Source organism: Lepisosteus oculatus, chromosome 1 (genome assembly GCF_040954835.1).
Source record: "Lepisosteus oculatus isolate fLepOcu1 chromosome 1, fLepOcu1.hap2, whole genome shotgun sequence".
NCBI classification, from domain to species: Eukaryota; Metazoa; Chordata; class Actinopteri; order Semionotiformes; family Lepisosteidae; genus Lepisosteus; species Lepisosteus oculatus.
The window spans coordinates 20,054,199-20,073,229 of NC_090696.1; the positions used below are offsets into that span (position 1 = coordinate 20,054,199).

The window sequence follows — 19,031 nt, forward strand, 5'->3', positions numbered from 1 at the left end:
CTGTACAAGATACAGTCAGAGGCGTGACAGGTGGAGGTTAATGGGTGGGGGGCCGGGTTTTGATTAAAGCCTTCTAAGAAAAAGCATTTGTGGATAAAAACCAGGCCAAATGAAGAACAGCCAGTTTACTCAGCCTTCTACAAAATGGCATGTGTGTTGAGATTTGAATGACAAATCTTTTGTTTTTCTTTTAAAGTTTCGCGACCAATTTAAAATCATTAAAGCCATAAGAGTTTTTTTTTGTAATGTGATGAGGCAGCTTTGCAACATTGGTTGGTTGTGTTTTCTCCAGTTCCTTCAAATTTGTGTCTTTGCTTTGACTGTTATTGCAAGAATAACAAGCCTGAGGTCCGAATGAGAGGGTTTTAGAAAACGAGAAGTGAGATTTGTTCCGAAGTGTGAGCACAAAACAGGACTGCGCACAGCACGTGGCTTATTTAAAAAAAAACAACTACTATAGCACTAATCTTGGACTGACCAAAACTCTCCAGCTGCATCATGACTTTGTCTCGCAACATATAATGGAACAGCATGTGCATGTGCGTAAGGGAGCAAGATTTCTTTTTCAAATTTGGTTTTCATGTCCCGTTGTCATCGTTCTTGACATCGTTATTTATTTCTTCTTTTGTTGTGTTTTCTGGATCAGTTCTAGCATGCTTAAACTGTTCAATAGGCATGCAGAAGGGTCAGCTGTTTAACTTTGGATCTTACCCTCATCCCTTCAAAACGTGACAAGGCTCTGAGGGGTCTCAATGCCCTTAGTGTCCTGAGAGATTTAATGGGCCCTAGATCGGAGTAGCCCAGGGCATTAGCTATAAGGCTGACTATAGACACCTATACAGAAACAGAGAAGCAAGAAAGGATCCAAAATGTTAGAGGTAAAAAAGAGAAGAGAGACCCTAGTATGGGGGGAGAAATTTGAGTTACACACATATATACATATATAAAACTTATTATATATGTATATACAGAGATATATACGGTCATGTTCAGTACGTGATGTATATCCATTTTTTTATTTACGTTGGCCCCAGTTTCTTTTTTTTATTTTATGCGCAGGTGGAGACGTGGCACGAAAGCCCAGCTGCCTTACTTGACGAAACACCTGGGAAAAGAAACGAGTGGTTGAGAGAGAGAGAGAAAAACAGAGAGAGAGAGGCATAAGATTTTCAACGAAAGGGGAGGAGAGAAAGGAGAGGGGAGGCACACAGGGCGACTCCCAATGGAGGAAGGAGGGTGGGGGAGGGGTGGGGGAAGGGGCGGGACTGGAAGGGGCGGGGCAAGGGCAGGAAGGGGTGGAGGGGTGACCCTGTGGAAGGGAAAGAATAAGCCCAACAGACTACAAGAACCTTACCCTGGCCCTTCTACAACACAGCCTCTCCAAGTTCGCCCAGCTCGGCTGAAGCATAAAATCCCATTTAATTTAAGACAGACAAATTAAAGGTACCTATGAGAAAGAATACAGGTAAATATGTACATGTCATCGTGCCACTCACAAGCTTTTCACAGACTGTTGAGAAATCAGGGGAAGGGCACAGTCACACAAGAGGTGGGGAGGTAGGAGGAGGAGGAAGGAGGGGGGTGGCTAGCTACTGTTATTGGGCAACACTGGAACATTGAGAAACCAGAGCAGCCTCCCAGCCTCGCTGCGCGGCCCACAGACTAGCCTGTGACCAGTTCCTAGACCCACTAAAGCTGTGATCAGTAATGATTCAGCTCCCTTGTCTGAGGGGGTAACAGTACTAGAGGGTTACTTAAAAACGAAGAAAGCAAAATCAGTGCAATAAGCAGAGAAGCTTTTAGTTATTTTGTAAACCGACTCCAGGCTGGGTACATAGTAGTTATTTACAAAAGATGCTCAGTCAAGCCTAATTTATCTACAGTATACAGTGCAACAGCTGTGAGTTAGAAAAGAACAGCAGAATACCTTACAGAAGACAGGCAATTATTAGACAAATGACCCCTGGTATAGAGCCCTTTTAAAATTATGCATCTTAGCCTTAAGATAAAGGAACTCTCTCCCTTTAGTCAGGGTATTATTGATCTCTAAGTGTTTGGCTCTAATGAGTACACCAACGCCCAGTTCTTTTACAAATCCCTCTCACTTTAAGGTGAATATTGAGGGGGTAATTCAAGCTGTTGTGGGGGCTTCTCAGCTCCTACTCCTGGTGAGTCGAGTATCTGAGCTTGAGTAACTCCGAACAGAAAACATTCCACAACGATTAAACATTAAACCAAGGCAGAGCTAAACTGGAATGAAAATCATCAGAGACTGAAATCGCCAGAAGCAGAACTAGGAGGCATTACAGCTTCCAATTCCATCAGGTGTCTTCATTGAAGGGCTGTCTGGGTCAAACCACACTCAGCAGCAGAATGGACTGGAACCTGGAAGTTCAGATAACTAGGCAACTGTCTAGGCCCTGCCTGCAGCCTCACCATACAGAGAAAATTGATCAGAATCTAAATAAAAACATGGACTCATCATAGATTTTTGCTTACTGATCATTAGAGGGTGACCTATAAATCCTGTTGGGCAGGGGCTCTCTAAGACTTGGGTTGGCTGACTCCTGGATACCTTGATCCAGCATTCCCTAAAGAAAGAGAAATTCGGGAGCTCTGGCGTTCAGTCTGTGTGCCGGCAGCGAGGACCTCCGGAGGCGGGGCTTAGTTAGTTTTACAGGGACAGGAAAGAGATCCATGAACACCTTCAACCAGCCACCAACATTACTCGGTAAATACACCGCAAGTACACAACACCTGAAGCTGACCAGAAGTCACAGAAAAGGGAGGAGAAGTCTAACAAAAGGCGGAATCTTTATTGCAATTTCATTCCTAGCAAAAAATCAGTCATATATTTAAATGAAGAAGCAGGAACCCAAATTCATTCACCATTTGTTTCAGTTGTGATTTCAGGTTTTGCTGCAGATTAACTAATTCAATTGCTAAATTCTCTTTGACAGGGGCATTAAATGAGTGCCAGTGACTCTACTACTTCTAACAACTATGTGCAGTTCACCTGCATGCTGCCATAATGCATACTTCATAAAAGCTTGTTAAATACTTAGTGTCATCTGTAGCCTCTTAAATAAAGCATTAGCCATTTTCAAAATTCCATTTAACTCGTGCATTTGCAGAATTATTTATAAGTGATTGTGTGTGCATGGCTTAATCAAATGAATGCTTAATCTGCTCAGGTATGGGGTGCATATTTAACCACTCTGACAGCAGCTGGATGAACACAAACCTGCTTCTTGTGTCAGTAGAGCAACACCCTGCTGCTGGTGAACTACACTTTATTCTCTGCGCCTGACAGGGTATTTGATAAACTGAACGAATTACATTACCAATGCCCTGTTTTCAGGGGGTGGTGGATCAATAACTTCAAGTCCAGAACCGCTCACCACTGGTCTACATGGAATTGGATCAAATCTATTTGCTAGAAGAGTCTTTTTGTTTCAGCCTAATTAATTGGAGAAATTCAGAAAGTGCATCAAGCACCACAGGAATACATTCTGCAGTTTCTGTGTAGTACTTACAGACCAGATGCATCCTTTAAAACATCATCTTGATAACACCTTAGAAAGCATTAACTCTTTCTCAGTTGACTTGAGAGCATAACTTTGAAAAAAAGGCACTGGGCTGCCCAGCGAAACTCTCAAATTAAGAAGATTAGACAAGATCCCATTTTTCTGTAGTTTAGAGCTTCAGTTTTAAACGATAATGCCCATATTCAACAGGCAGTGACCCAGCTCTGTGCAGTAATCAGCTGGAGGCAGAGGAACAGCTCACTATGACACAACGGGAACGTGCTGCCATATGTGTGGCCTGAGTGTGATCAGGTGTCCTGTGCCTTTACAGAGCCTAGCCAAAGCGTGGGCAGACAGGACCGGCAACTTCTGCAAGTTTCTCAGACCTAATGGACATGACAAAGCCATTTACCCCCAAAATGTCACACAGTACCTCATACCATTAATGATAATAAGAAGATATTTATAACGCAACTTGAGTGGCCGGGACAGAGGGGTACATTCCTAAACAGGACAGTGGTGAGCTGGTTTGGGGTGAAACCAAGGATGGGGCGGCCTGAAGAAGAATAAAGATTCCGCCTTTATCTACAGTTGTACAATCTTGGGGTAGTTTTCACCTTCAGCCTCAGCCTGCCCACTTGGAGCTCCCTATATAGGGCATGGCACCCCTGAGCCAGCCTGTGGGTGCCCTCAGCCGCCTCCTCCCAGAGCTCTGAAAAGGCAAGGTCATGAGATCTGTACTGGTCATCCATCGGAGAGATCCAAACAAAAAAAGCAAAGCAAAAAAATTCCATACAGACACCATCCTCTCTCCACACACCCACTACACCAACCAAAATGCCCTCTATCTTGTCTCCTGGCCACCCCTCCGCTCCCAGATTCCGGTTCCAGGGTTTGATTCCAACACTTCCTGGAAAATGATCAAGTCAGAGAGCAAGAGCAGGGGTATCCAAGCCCAGGCCTGTAGGGCCCAGTGTCTGAGTGTTTTCACTCCAAAGCGGCTCATAATGAGCTAAGATAGCAGGGTACTGGCTTAACTGGACCACTAACCAGCTCTTCAGGTGCTGCTGTTTTAACAAACCTTGAAAATCTGCAGGCACACTGACCCCACCAAGACCCGGGATGGACACTCCTGAACAGAGCTTTGTGTATTTTTTATACCTTTACAATGGTAACAGAGCACATTTTTAGTGATTGAATCATGGCAGAGCAAAACAAAAGCCTCTTCAAAATGCATTCAATTGCAGCCTTTGATCTAATCTGTGGATTAGGTACATAAAGTAAACTAGCTAATCAAACAGCCAATGTGGATGTGTCTAAATCCTGCAGTGGGTATGGTATTCATGATCGAATCCCTTCTGTCTGAGAGTCAGCTCTCTCGTTACCAAAGCGTTATTTATCAGAATGCAACAATCACTGAGGGCAATGGAATGGGAAGGGCGGTGTCCTGAATGGCCATTCTTTACAGCATGTCTTAGTGACATCACCACAGTCTAAAGAGTTTTGTCAGGAGGCTACACATATCTGTCAGAAATTCTCTCTCTCTATATTTATTCAAGTAGGGAGCTGCGTAGACTGCAAAGGAACGAGTAAAGGTTTATTCCATGATGAAAAGAGAAGAAAAGAAACATAACGTTTCGGCTGTGGAGCCCTTATTTTCTTCTCTTTTCAGCATGAAATAAACCTTTACTTGTTCCTATATATATTGTCTGACTCCGTGTGTCCTAGGGTTTCTATCCTCCATTCATCAACATTTCAGGTACAGACACGGAGCAATAGTTGTGTAAGAGAAGGAAAATACTAAGGGAAGGTAATCCTTGTTGCATTTTGATTATATATACAGTATATGTTGTATTTATCTGCCTTGTTTGCAAGATAAATGACCTGTGATTCTTGTCTGGTTGGTGGAAGCCTAATCTGAAATTTTGGAAACAAACCTGGAACCAGAACTACATTAATCCATTGACCCATTAACCACACTCCAGCACTATTAGGAGTCAGACAGCATCTGATCAGCTCATAAGGTTTTAAGCCCATAAGTGGCTTTGGATTAGATTGTGCTGAACTGTGTGGATTTTGCCAATAGACAGAGCTATGCTGTAGGTGTTCATACGAGTGTGTGAAAGGGAAAGATGTAGATTGGAAATCTCAGAAAGTACAGTAGCATTGTTTCAATTACATGTGCTTTTGAAATCAGGACAGTTGAGGGTAAAAAAAATGTTAGATGCATGATGTCTTTTCTCCTCCTCCTTATAATGCAGGGTGGTCAGTGGGAGCTACTTCAATCTAATCAGCACCAGTTCCGATCCCAAAAATCTGACTCCCAGGAATCAAACTAGTTTCTACAGCTTTATAACCCACAGGACTCCAGCACGCAAGCACACACATACACACACACCCCAGGGTCTGCAAAAACACAGAGTACAATGCGACCGGTAAAAGCAGCTTCCTCAACCTCATTTAATAGACACACAGGAGGCTTTTTGCATAAGGCTTTCTTCAAAAAAGGAAACATCATGACACTGTGTCCTGGTTCATCTTTCATAAACACACACAATTATTTTCCTATTCCCAGCCAAGTGCAGGACCTGTGGTCTTTTTCTTGACTGGCTCCCATCTCAATGAAGAGGCACTCACTGCAGTCTCAGAATCCCAGGCCCCGGTGCACAGATATTCATGGAACGCCATGGATATCTGGAAAAGTTACTCCTGTGACTTTTCAGTGGGAAGTTTTTCAGTGAACTCAGTGTCTCCCTGCTGTCATTCCACCTTAAGATTGCAACCAGCAATCACAAACCTCATGATGTTATCTGGTCCACCATGTTAATTTTGTTATTTTACTTCAAGAATTATTTGATGGACAGGGTACAATTCATATTTCTCTCCAGGACTGTTGAGTATCTTTGAGCTAGATGGGCCACTTACCAAAATTTGTTAAGCTGTAGATGCTGACTTCGTCCTACATACTTCTAAGTATCTTTGTCTTTGTAAGATCTTTTAGGGAAAGCAAAACAAACTTATATACTGTACAGTATGTACAATTACTGAGTCATGTGGCCCGAATGCCACAGGTTCAATCTTGGGTCATATGGCTAGTCTGTCTAGCTGATGTTGAGCCAACTCACAGCAAGATGAACGATGAAACAAAATGCGATTAAAGCCACCTGACCAGAGAAAAGCAAATGATTGCCCCTTCAGTAAGATGTGCTGGGTAAGGAAAACAATGGTTTAGATCAATACAGCAGGATCCAGCAGTACTGCAGTGATTGGCTACTTAATGTAACATGACAATTTATAAATTATATTCTTCCCAAAATACGACATTCAGTCACCATTACACTGCAGCACGGGCTTAGATCGCTCGTTGCATGGATCGACTGCACATCCTGGCTTTTAAAACATAATTTCACAGACAGCCAACCACTCCTTTCATGATTAACAGTGTAATTATGACTGATGCTCTTCCACACAAGGACAATGCAGGGTGAACTGGGAGAATGAGGCACATTAGGAATGAATGACACACACAAACATGCAGAAACACGCACACACAAACAACGGCACGTGCTTGCCTAACCATGGCGAACTCCTGTGCGTATTAACCCCCTCCACTCCAACCTGTACCAGCCTGTGAAAACCACCATCAGCTAGCAGCAGCAAAAGCACAATGAACAATTAAACATTTTTTTGTTAATTAAGCAGTAAGGAAGGATCCAACGACTAACTTACCGTCAGTTACATGTTTCCCACAATATTTCTGTGCAAACAAAACAAAGTCACCAGGTTGTGCAGGAAAGGTTTTGTGGGGGAGATGGGTAGAAGGGTCTCACTTTTTTTATGTATGGCTCTCCAAGCATCACAAACCAGGAAATGTATTCCCCTACCATTCCAGCACTGGTCTTCAAAAAAATGTTTCCCTTCACCCCTTGCTGTGGCTGATTCGAAGGAGGATGATGGGAGGGGGGATGAAGGAAGAGGAGGAAAGGACAGGAACAGGGGACTGGGGATAAGGTGTAGGTGGGTCTCTCAGTCCTCTTTGAGAGAGGACCTGTGAAGGTCAATAAAGCGTCAGCTTGCTCCCTGGGTCAGGATTTGTTGTGAAATGGGCTTAAAAGACTTACTGTCACAAGGCACAACTCAGCACCAAGTTCCAAGGTTTGATAAGTGAAATTGGTAAAGCCGGACCGAGGACATTTAGAAAATGCTTGTTTAGAAGATATGGATCCAGGTTAAATAACAGGGATAAACAGACATAAACTGTGTCCACATAATCTTCCTATTGATCTGGGTGGGTCAGTGATGAATTTGAACCTGCCATCTAAGCAGCCATCAGTCCAGACTGGGCTACCTCAGTCCTCTCCGGCCCCATTTCTGTGCTGCCCTTCTTGACAAAAGCCCTCCCCGACACCATCTTCACGGTGAAGGATCACGGGCACATAGGCACCTTGTCTGACCCAGCAAATGGCTTCTTTAATAACGAGACAAGAACAGCTCTGTCTTGTCAGCTTGAGGACGGACACCTCCCTGCCCTCCGTCACGTCCCCAACACCCTACCCCTAACCCCCGACCTCTGACCTCCAACCTCCATTGCCTGGAGATTTCAGTTCAGTGAGCAAGCAGAACTGCTGCGACAGAAAGCAGAGTCCAACTGCAATGCAAATCTTATCCTTATTTGGTTTATAAACATTTGTGGATAAATGTTTATCCATATCAGCTGCATTGCTGTTGTGGAATTTTCACCAAAGAATCAGTAAAGCAGACTTTTCCACCAGGAGAACGTTCATGGCCAGGTCAGTGTGGGGTGGCTTGTATTCAACAGTTGGCTGCTTGTAACACCTGAAATGGACCAGACTGCTACAGAATGCTGGTTCCCAGTTCTAGAACACTGAATTTGGACCTACTGATTTCCAGGGCTGTATGTCTCAATCTGTCCTCTGGGGTGAGAAAACTGCAAGACCAGACAGTGGATCTGCAGCTCCTCTTTACTCAGTAGTAAATGTGGGATCTGCTGGGAGGGAACTGTCTTGTGCTCCGCTATGGGTGGTGCTCAAAATTCTTACAATACTCAAGAAATTACATATACATTTATCTTCAAGGTAATAACTGACAGGAGATCTTTAGAACCCCATTTCACAACAATCCCTCGCCCATCGGATACTCCCCCTCCCTGGGGTTTTGTCGGAAGCAAGAACGCACTGGACACTGTCAAAAGGGGATTAGTTAGGGTCAAGGTTAGAGCAGAGAGAAAAGAAGCCTCCTGCATCACTTGGAAACGGTGCCAGAAAACACCTGCGCGCCCTTGCGCCAAGCACCGCGAGCCTGCTCTCGCTCTCCCGCGCCCACGGCTGAGGTCAGGCTTCCTGAAGCTGCCAAACGCTGCCTGACCACCCAGGGCCTGTCACCTTGCAAGTAGGGGGGCTGACGTCCCCCAGGAAACGCCAACATCACAGCAGCTGCAGATGCCTCGACTTGCTGGATAAGATGTCCATGCTGAGGGCTGCAGTAGACTGGAAGCATGGGGGCACCCCAGACAGGACACCAGTCCATTGCAGGACACGCACACACAGGGGGACAATTTAGAGATGCCAGATAAGGCAGCCAGCATGATTTTGGAAGGTGGGAGGAAGCCTGAGCAATAAAAGAAAACCCACAAGAACAGGAGGACATGCAAATTCCACACAGAAAGCACCTCGATTATATATAATTAAGGCTTCTAATTAATTAATTGCCCTGATTCTTATTATTTTCTTTCTTGACATTTAATTGGGCTGCGTGATTATAGGCTGGGGTTTTTTAAACAGACAGAGCAGTCGCTTATCTGCAACGCTGGATGAGGTGGTAGCATTGGGAACATTGGGGCCCAGGGTGAGGAAACAGGCAGCGTTTTCTATTAAGCTGTTCAGTTTCAACGATATAAGAAAACTGGTACACAAGAACAACATGGATGAGAGTCATGAAATCAAGTCAGTGAAATCCAACACCTGAACAACAGCACTTTCACCACCATCACAGGTTAGAACATTGTCACAGACACCGCAAACACAGCTGCACACCGGAGGCACGGAACCAGGGATGGAAACAGGACTCCCACTGCCCAGCAGTGAGACACTTTCCAGGTTGCTCCAGCTGCAGGGCTCCTGGTCCAGTGGCTCTTGATAGTGTGGGAAACGATCAGGCATTGCACACAGGAGCCCTGCAGCTGGTAAATCCAGAGTGGTCTCAAATCAGCTGTACAGCCAGAGTCCTGCTTCGACGTCAGCTGAGTTTCTGGAGGGCTGGGCGACACCTGATGAGTAGAAGGCAGTCTGACATGACAAGCACTTCTCTCTCGCTCTGCTGAGTTCAGTGTATTTCTGCAGAGATGTGGCACACCTGAGCACAAGATCTTCCCTCCAAAGAAATCCAATCCGTCTTTAATCCGTCTTTTTTGCTGTTTAGCTTGATATCACTGCATAACACTTTTACTGTGCGAGAATCAAAGACAGTTTATCGCTCCTTCAACTGTAGAAAAATAATGAAGGAATCTTGTTTAGGAGGGTAATGCTACAATTTCACCTCTTCAAAGCTGCCATTTAACACCCCAGCACACAGCAGCAGCAGAACACAAACCTCTGATCATCACTGCCCTCTAGTGCACCAGTGTGCCTTTGACATGGCACCTAGGGTTATCCGTAAACAACATTAACTTCCAGGAGGCATAGGAAAGGAAGAGGAGGTGGGTTGTAAAAGGCTCAATTTGCATGCTATCCACTTTTTAACATATGGAAATAAAAGGGTCTTTTCCCCCTCAGCTTAACGTGCAAGGACTCCGCCTGCTGTATAGCTGTGAATCTAAATTTAATCTTGTGCTTTATTTAAAGCAGATCAGCCTTTACACTGCTGGCCAGAGAGAGCACTTTCAGAAGTGGTTGGGATCCTGGAAGTCAGCCCCGAGAGACCCTACTGTAGTCTGCTTCTCCTGGCTCTCATTGAATTAACATAGATCTGGAGCAAATGGGACAAACGGTACTCTAGAGATCCAATGAACAAATAAAATGTTAAGTACAAGGTGGACTGACAGAAGGAGGGGGGGGAACTATTTTTGCTAAACTATAAATCACAAAATCACAATGTGGTTTACTCTAGATCTCAGCAGAACTTGAGCTCTACAGTAAAGAGATCTGATCTCCAAAGAATAGCAACTACTCTTAGAAACCCTACTTGTCTCAGAAACTAAATTAAAAAAGAGGCTTTACTGTGTAGTGGAGTGAAGAAAGAAAAAATATTATGGCTCATAATATGCTATTTTGCTATTACTGTATCAAAAAACCTAAACAGATTGCATTGCTGAGTTTAAGTCTTTTTTGAAAATCAAAACTTTAGGGGTACTTGTCTCCAACTTGTGTCCCCCCTAGTCCACTCCATCACACCTTTTGGCTTCAACCAGTTCCATAATTATTTAATTGGGGACCAATACAGGAATTAAGGAGCTGACAGTATCAAAGTGCAGCAATGGAGTAGTTGGGAAAGGCTGCAAGCTAAGAAGCCCTATTTCAGGGGATCCTGCCCTCCAAACCCTTTGCCTTCATGCTGTTTGCGGATGACCCTTAGTGTGCCACGTGTCCAGCCCAGCCAGGCCACACCCTATTTTGCAGTAAGACCACCTGCACCCAGAGGTCCTCATGGCAACAGGTGTCAGAGTGGTACAGACAGGGGCAAGAGCAGCACTGGGGCAGTTTAACATATTGAAGACCTGGCAAACCCAATAGCAAAACCCCTTATGTAACAACTGCTTTTACAGTTGCGGGGATGCTTCTGATAGCGCTTTACTTTGATATTTCATGGACACTGAAATATCAAAGTAAAGCGCTAACTGTAACAAATTTAAAAAATAACCATCATAATTGCTAATTATAATGTAATGGTGTCAAAAAGTATCTTTAACACAGAGCCCTATTTTAGCCACAATGACACCCTGTTCCATTTCAGAATGAGTGGCTGATTAAAAAGGACAATAATAGAAATAAATTTGCAGTACGGCCACTGGAGGCTCAGCTGGACTCAGCTCGTAAGCATGTGTTTCTTGTATAGCTAATGGAATAACATGCATAAACTGAACTACAACACAGAAAACAAAACCTGGCTGCGATGAGTACGATTGTGGGTGCCCTTTCTGTGCTGTGCTTGCTAGGTCAGTACCACTGTCACACCAGTTTGGGAGTAAAACCCAAGCTCTCAGAGAGTAGTCCCACCATACTGCCAGGTATTCTGATCCGGGTGTCTTATCATACCAAGAGCACTGAGCAACAGAGCAGCCAGTCAACGTCAACTTTTATCTGCAAGGAGAATGTCCACAGGTCAATTCTCCTGGGGGAGAGAGGGGGGTCCAGTGTCCAGTGCACCCCTGATGTTTCCCTCCTCTACAGATACAGGATTACTAGGGCACAGGGAGTTTTGCAGGACAGATTTAGTCCTTTGGAACCCCAAAATCTCAGCAAAGCACCTCACTATCAGGAACACCAGGATAAAGACCCCACCCATATCGGCTCTGTCAAAGCACAGCAGGACCGAACATTCCACTCAAAGGTCAGTCTCCTCATCCAGCTATCTATCAATCTGTCTGTCTATAGCTTCTCTATAGCAAGGGTCCCAATTCCAGTCCTAGAGGGCAGTCCATCAGGTTCTATAGTTCCTTCTTAATCCTCTTTATTACATGATTACATTATTATTATTATTACATTATTATTATCTAAAGCCTTCCATGTACAAGGAGAGGCTTCAGTTCATCCAACTGAGCAACTAACGAGTTCAATTAGGTAATTAGGAGGTCAGCTGGTACCAGTAAGGAACCTGCAGGACTGGAGCTGTGTATTCTCGCTCTATTCCTATCTGAGTAACTTGCATGCATACAGTTTTCATGATAACACAGCAGATCCACAAGGGATGGGGAATATAACATTTGGAAGCATCTCAGTTTCGGCATCTGTTTTGTTCATTTTTCCTGTTGCTTGTGGGCTTCCCTCATGAGCTGGGTCTTGGTGATGAGAGAGTTATGCACTATCTGTCATACGACTCCAGCGGAGGCCCAGACCATGCCGCCTGAGAGAAATCTTCAATCTGTGATGGATCCAATTTCATTTGTCTCATTTATTAAATAAGTGGTTCATTTCAGGAACATGGAACCCTTCAGAAAAAAAAAACCTGTAGCTCTCCGGAGAGAGACCACTGACCTTTAAAGGCAGTGAAGAAGCCCTCAGTCTGCTCTCAAAAAACTAGGAATTGATCAGGGATTTAGCAGTAAAACTGATGCTGAAACACCACTTTTATTTTGTCACGAGAGCCTGGAAGACAGGCTTTCTGAACCGCCTGCAGCACAGAGCTCTTGGTATGGAAAGAGACAATAAACCTGTTCAGGGTGCATCCATTCCAGTACAATCTCTCCACTTACTTAATTACATTATCAACACTGGTAAGAGATCAGTGGAGTATTTTAGTGACATTAGTAACAGCTGTTTTTCAAGGACTGAACTGGCCTGGATCCCCCCATAGGATACTGGGTCCTGGGACGGCAGGGACTACAGCACAGGTTTTTGGAGGAGATGGAAGCACATGTTTGGCATCATGGATAAAAAAGGGGGTACATACGTCGACAATGAAGAAGTCCAGCCAGCACCAGGCGTTGGTGAAGTACTTGACGAAACCGTAGGCCACCCACTTCAGCAGCATCTCCAGGATGAAGATGTAGGTGAAGACCTTATCAGCGTACTCCAGGATGGTACGAATGGTCTTCCTCTGCTCAATGTAAATGTCTTCAAATGCCTGGGGGAGGAGAGAGGGGAAGAAACACATTTATATATTTATTTTTAAACTTGACTACTTGATTGAGATTGATTTTGTATTTCATTTACTGTACTGTGACTATATCTCCCAGCGGTCACATGACTATTTCCTGTACTTTGACTATAGTTATGTTATTACTGGGGTGTTTTGTCTGTACTATTTTCTGTAGTGTTACTGTAGCCTCCTATTGTTTTTAATAACTTATTTAACTAATGTATGTCGCCATTATCCAAACTGTTATCAAATATAAGTCACTGTGGAAAATGATGTTATCCAAAGTGACATCTTTGCACTATCATGATCATATGTAATTAAACATTTTACTGGAGCAATTTTGGGTGACGTACCTTGCTCAAAAGTACAACATCTCTCTTTGGATTCAAACCTCCAACCTACTATATACTATATAGACCTACTATATAGTCCAGAACCCTAAGCACAGCACCACACTGCTGCCTGACTGCCATTCTAACATGACCAACTTACTGTGCTGTTCTTATTCACCTCTTTTACAGCATGTCTGTCCTACTGTACATTTTTCTACAGTAATCTCCATACCTACTGTTGGATTGGGTGGTGAATTCCCATAACAGCCACATCAGTGATTGGCAAAAAATATAATCACTAACTGGGTAATAGGAACACAAAATGATTCTTGAGTGCATTTTACTTTAAAAAAGTGTGCTGAGCCCCCAGGAGAGGCAGAACTGCAGTTATGAGAGCAGTTGCACCCTACGCCCGATTCGAGGGTGAAAGGCCAGTGCATTAACCCTCTTCACTATCCATTAAGGTCCATCATATTACATATCCTGAGCAGATACGGATTACACTCCCATGCTTCACTTTACTCTGGGAGAGAGGGCCTTTCCCACAGGAAAAGCACACAGCTGCCCTTGCAACCTCTTGGCCTTCATAACAAGCTACCTCATAGCAAGTTTCCGTCTAAACAGGAGTGTGTTTAGAAATACATATATACACAAAATGTCACACAATGTTAATGACTCTTATATGAAAAAATACAACATTTACAACTAATGTCAAGAATTAATAGTCAGCAGAAAACTGGTTTAATTTACTAATAATCATCTGGATCTTCTCCCCAAAATTAGCTTTTCTGTGTGAATTGTAAAGCCGATCATTACATTAATATTTTCTTATACTGGCAAATTTGTTTGGAACAATTGGAGTTTGTAATAGAAGTTCAGGTGAGGTCCTTAGCTTGCATACTTCTGCTTTCCTTATGTACATGTACATCTCACATCCTGGGTATCCCTTCGCGTATTTCTTCTACATCCCATCTGCTCCCTTGCAGCAGCTCCCTGGCTCATTCCTCACAGAAGTGAGAAGGATTCAGTCAGCCTCCTCCTTAGAGTCAGGCTGCCCTCCTCTCAGCTTCCTGAATTCGGTCAAACTAACTGAGTCCAGCCTTCTGTACATTTTCTTACCACTTCTTCCAATTCAGGGTCACAGAGTCAGAGCCTATCTCAGCAAGCAATGGGTACAAGACAGGGTACACCATGGACGTCAGTTATTTCTCTCTTGCATTTTTGGGGATCTAACGCAGCTATTGAAAATTATATTGGACTAGAGACCCACTCTTTTAATTATGCTTAAATAATATATTGTGTTCTTTTGTAACTCTTGAAGGGAAAGAAGAAAAATATTTTGGCTATGAAGCATTCTTCAAGTGTTTCGGTTATCTGTTGTATCAATAACAATCAAGTACAGGTGTTGCTTTATTCAAGGAGAATGGAAGGGGTACAGTTTACAGTTTAAAATCATACTCAACAGATAACGTTTGCTCACATTCTGTTAGACCAGGCCCAACTAGCAATTTTACAAGACCTGGAAAAATAAGATTGAGGACTCAGGGTCTGTGGAGGTAGTGTGGATGTGTGAGGGGCTGGTGAAGAGCAGGGTCATCTTACAATTAATTTATCGTACTGCAGACGACTGAGAAATCTGACTGTATTTGAAGATGTATGGTGTTTCACAAATAGTCTGTGCAAAGTTGTAAAAACAGAATTGAAAGTTGCAAATTACTTAAAGATAATAATTTTCAATTGTAAGAAGTATACAGAAGGGTGTTGTGAAGGTGTGGGTTATTGTTTTTTGACACGCAGGCATGCACCACACTTGCCCGGCGACCTACCAGAGCGCCACTGCTGAGCAGGATCATGAAGATGATGAAGGTCTCGAACCAGTTGTGCTCCACAATCAGGTAGCAGGTCTTCCTCAGGAACCACCAGTACTTCCCCCAGCCCTCCGTAATGCTCACGTCGCAGCACTTGAAGCGTGCGATGCAGCCTGCCGGAGAGCACAACGGGCTCAGGGGCTCAGTCCTCACACGCCTGCACTCTGACTTCCAGGTCAGTGCAGAATTTGATCTGGGGTCATTCTACATTTGCTCTTTGCAGGAACACGGACATCTGCTGTACAGTATGTGACATTTCAGAATAACTGAAAGGAGGGGATAATCTTGTGCCATGGGTGGAAATCTATGCATAGCTTCATATTGGAGTGGAGTGGTGGCTCTGTGGCTAAGGCTCTATGCCTGTGGCTGGAAGGTTGCTGGTTCAAATCCCGCCAAATCTGTGTGTCTCATGGAGAGCAAGCTGGGGTATGTGAAAAGACAAATTCCTAATGCAAGAAATTGTAAAGGGTTAATAAAGTGATGTTATATGAATTTGCAGTGATCACTCCTGAATATGGTAATATCAGAGGGAGAATGGGGCTGTACTCAGATTCCAAACCCCCTGTAATGTAGTCCATTACAGGAAGATGCACTTTGTGAGTGTTCTTTGGAATAGAGCCTTTTTTGTACCAAATTACATTTGTTTCAAACTTTTGTTGAACTGTGCTGTGACTTCTTGTATCCCTACATCAGCATGATGTTGTACTGCCACTTCAAAGGAGATGTCTTGAGTTCAAGTTCTCCATATTTGGAGGAGCCACCCCCAACTACCAGTCCAGGATGTGCTGCACCATCAGGCTGCCAGGGTGTTTTAAGATCTGAAGTGCCGCACCCTGTGAGAGCAGCACCGAGTTGCTGTGAGAGCAGCAAAAACACAGAGGGGGCTTCAGCACACAGAACCCATGGAGCTGGCAGCAGAGGTCAGTTCAACATGTTTTAAATCCATATAATTTCTGACGTGACATGAAAACATCTGCTTGTCTTGGGAAGTCAGCCCTGTCCTGGTGTACTATAAACCCTACCTTGCTCAGGAGAAGGTCGCCTGAGCTGAGCCCCTGACTGGTATGTTCAGGCTTACCCTCTGTGAAGCAAGCCTCAGGATCCACATACTCCTCTGGCTGCTCCACTACAGCAACCTCCTCTACCTCTGGCTTGATGTCAATGGTGCTTCCTTCTGAGGAGCTGGTGTCGTCCAGCTGGAGAACAATAAGGAAGTTAAAACAATGCTCAGGCTGTTGGGGCTGCTTGGTGTTAGACTCCAAATGCACAGCAGTTTAAGCCATCATGCAGGCTCCCTATTTCTGACCACAACAACAGGAACCTGTTAGCATTGTCTTCTGCTGACTGAGACATGGAAGTAAAAAAATCATACTTTTTTCCCCCCTTCGTTGATACAATTATCAGTTTGTGCAACTTGTGAAACCAGAAATGGATTAAACAGCTGTGCATCATGAGCTCTGAGAGTCAGCCCAGTGTACGTTCCTTAAAGCATTCCAAGATCCGCCATCTTTCTGGAAAGGGAAACAGAGCCACTGGGTTCACAGCTCTGTTTACAGTTGCTTTTTTTGTCTCATCTCATGAACTTGGTAAAAAAAAAAACTCTGACAGCGCCTTTTCTAACACAAATGCTTACATGGCGCAAACGTGCCGAGTCTGTGCACTCTGTACAGGTCACAGCTGGAATTATGTACGGATGATGCAAGGATATAGAAAACACTACCCGGCAGCTGCTGAAGTAAATAGCAGGGCTGCCGAGTCAGAGCCTCATGATTTATTGAGCAGGGAGATGGAGATAAACCAGGCTGTGATCTCTGAGAGGAGCTGCACTCAGAGGCTGCAGTGCTTCAGAATCGGCGCACAGCACTCTGCACCACTGCGTGGAGGAGACAGGGAGTGGCCTAAGGCACAAACCCAAAGCCGGGAGCTGCACACGGCCAGGAATGTATCCCGAAATATGCTGTACCCGGATGATATGCACACCGTATAGGCATCGTGTACATAAAGTGCACTGAGATTAATATATTTTTATAGAGGTAGGTTGAAAACCAGCATTGTTGCTAAAATAAAGACTATTCCTTATGATTGAGATTTTTAAAAATAAAATGAAAATAAAAAAGCACATCTGTTACAACCAAAGGTATCTCCCTATGCTCTCCCTTATGCTCCCTATGTTTTGTTCTGATCTTGTTTGCGAGGCAGGAAAGTGTGTGATTTGGCAGGGTTAGTTTTCCAGTCGCCACCAGTGCATCACTCTGCAAGCAGGCCTGCAGCAGGAAGATAAGAGGAGGAGGAGGGGGAGGGGGAGGGAGGCGAGCAGAACCCTCCCCCTCTCCCATCATTGCAAGCAGAGTGGAAATCTGTTTACTCAAGGCATAAGGTGTCCCGGAGTCTTGAATGAGCACTCAGAGTGGCCCAATGAATAAGTGCGTGTATCCGTATGGCCTTTTTGTCCCAGAGGATCCTATGTATAGGAGGGGAACCCTCTTCATCTGCCAAAGAAGTGCAGCACCTGCCTAACTGCCCAGCTGCCTGCATTGGCCCCAACAATCCAGCTCCTTCCCAGCAGCCTAAGCACAAGATATCTGCCTTCTGACTGGCCTGACCGCTGCCTTCACAACCCAGATTTATGCCAGCCTTAGCTTTGGGCATCATGATTGGTGGAGACCCGCCAGCTCCCTTCTTGTCGCACCAGCTGGTGGACACCAGAGCTGCAGGAGAGACTGGCCCCAGCAGGGCATGTGCCACAGGTAGGCTCCACACCCCCCAGTCTGGGTGAAGGTGGCCTGCGTGCCGGCTCGGAGGCACATGTTCACAGAGACATAAGGTTTGTTCAGATTTCTCCACTATTTATTTCCCCTCTCTTCCAGCTGCGCACCCAGCATCACTGACACATCACCTGCTTAATGAAGCATTTCTGGACTCGCCCTGCTTCTCTCTATACAGCAGTGTGTGTGAGCAGCGTTTCAGTCCTCTCTCCCCTCCATCACCTTCTCCTTTGTGGGTTCTCTGCTTAGATTCCTGTTAAACCCATCAATGCCCTTTCTGATGGCAACAGCAGCAGCCTGGAAGCACCCTGGGAAAATACCTAATTTTTCTCCCTTCTGCAATCTAAAATACTCTCAAAACCATTTCCACATTCGCTCATAATTTGCATTAGCAAGAATAAAAGAGAGAAGAAATTATCTGCAGCATCAGGGAGCTGAATGTGCGAATACAGGAGAAACTACAAAAAACAGCCAATGAAATAAATCCTCTCGCTAGGCAAATCGATACACCTCAAAGCCACTCTCCCCCACCTCAATTAAATACATTTCTAGCCCACAAATTACTACCGGCAGCTAGAGCCACAGCCTGCATTCTGATACTGCCTAATGCTGGGGAGCATCCACAAAGCAGAGACCACATCTCAGAATAAGCACTCATTCAAAAAACAACCAACTAAATGGAATAAAAAATCAGCACTGCATAGCTGCCAGATATGTTTCACCACC

At 44.5% G+C, this 19,031-nt stretch overlaps 1 protein-coding gene across 8 annotated transcripts in view; it reads right to left on the reverse strand.

The window, feature by feature from the left end:
* Window positions 1-19,031, reverse strand: part of LOC102698474 (sodium channel protein type 8 subunit alpha) — a 98,057-nt gene that overhangs the window by 14,209 nt on the left and 64,817 nt on the right. For 5 of the 8 annotated variants that reach the window (XM_069187081.1, XM_069187079.1, XM_069187082.1 and 2 more), the window contains 4 exons: window positions 16,619-16,736; window positions 15,499-15,653; window positions 13,152-13,325; window positions 712-834 (listed from right to left, as the gene is read on the reverse strand). In XM_069187081.1, the coding sequence (XP_069043182.1) occupies window positions 712-834; window positions 13,152-13,325; window positions 15,499-15,653; window positions 16,619-16,736 (570 nt within the window). The remainder of the gene's footprint in view (window positions 1-711; window positions 835-13,151; window positions 13,326-15,498; window positions 15,654-16,618; window positions 16,737-19,031) is intronic. The other 3 variants (XM_069187104.1, XM_069187114.1, XM_069187108.1) reach the window with 1 other exon arrangement.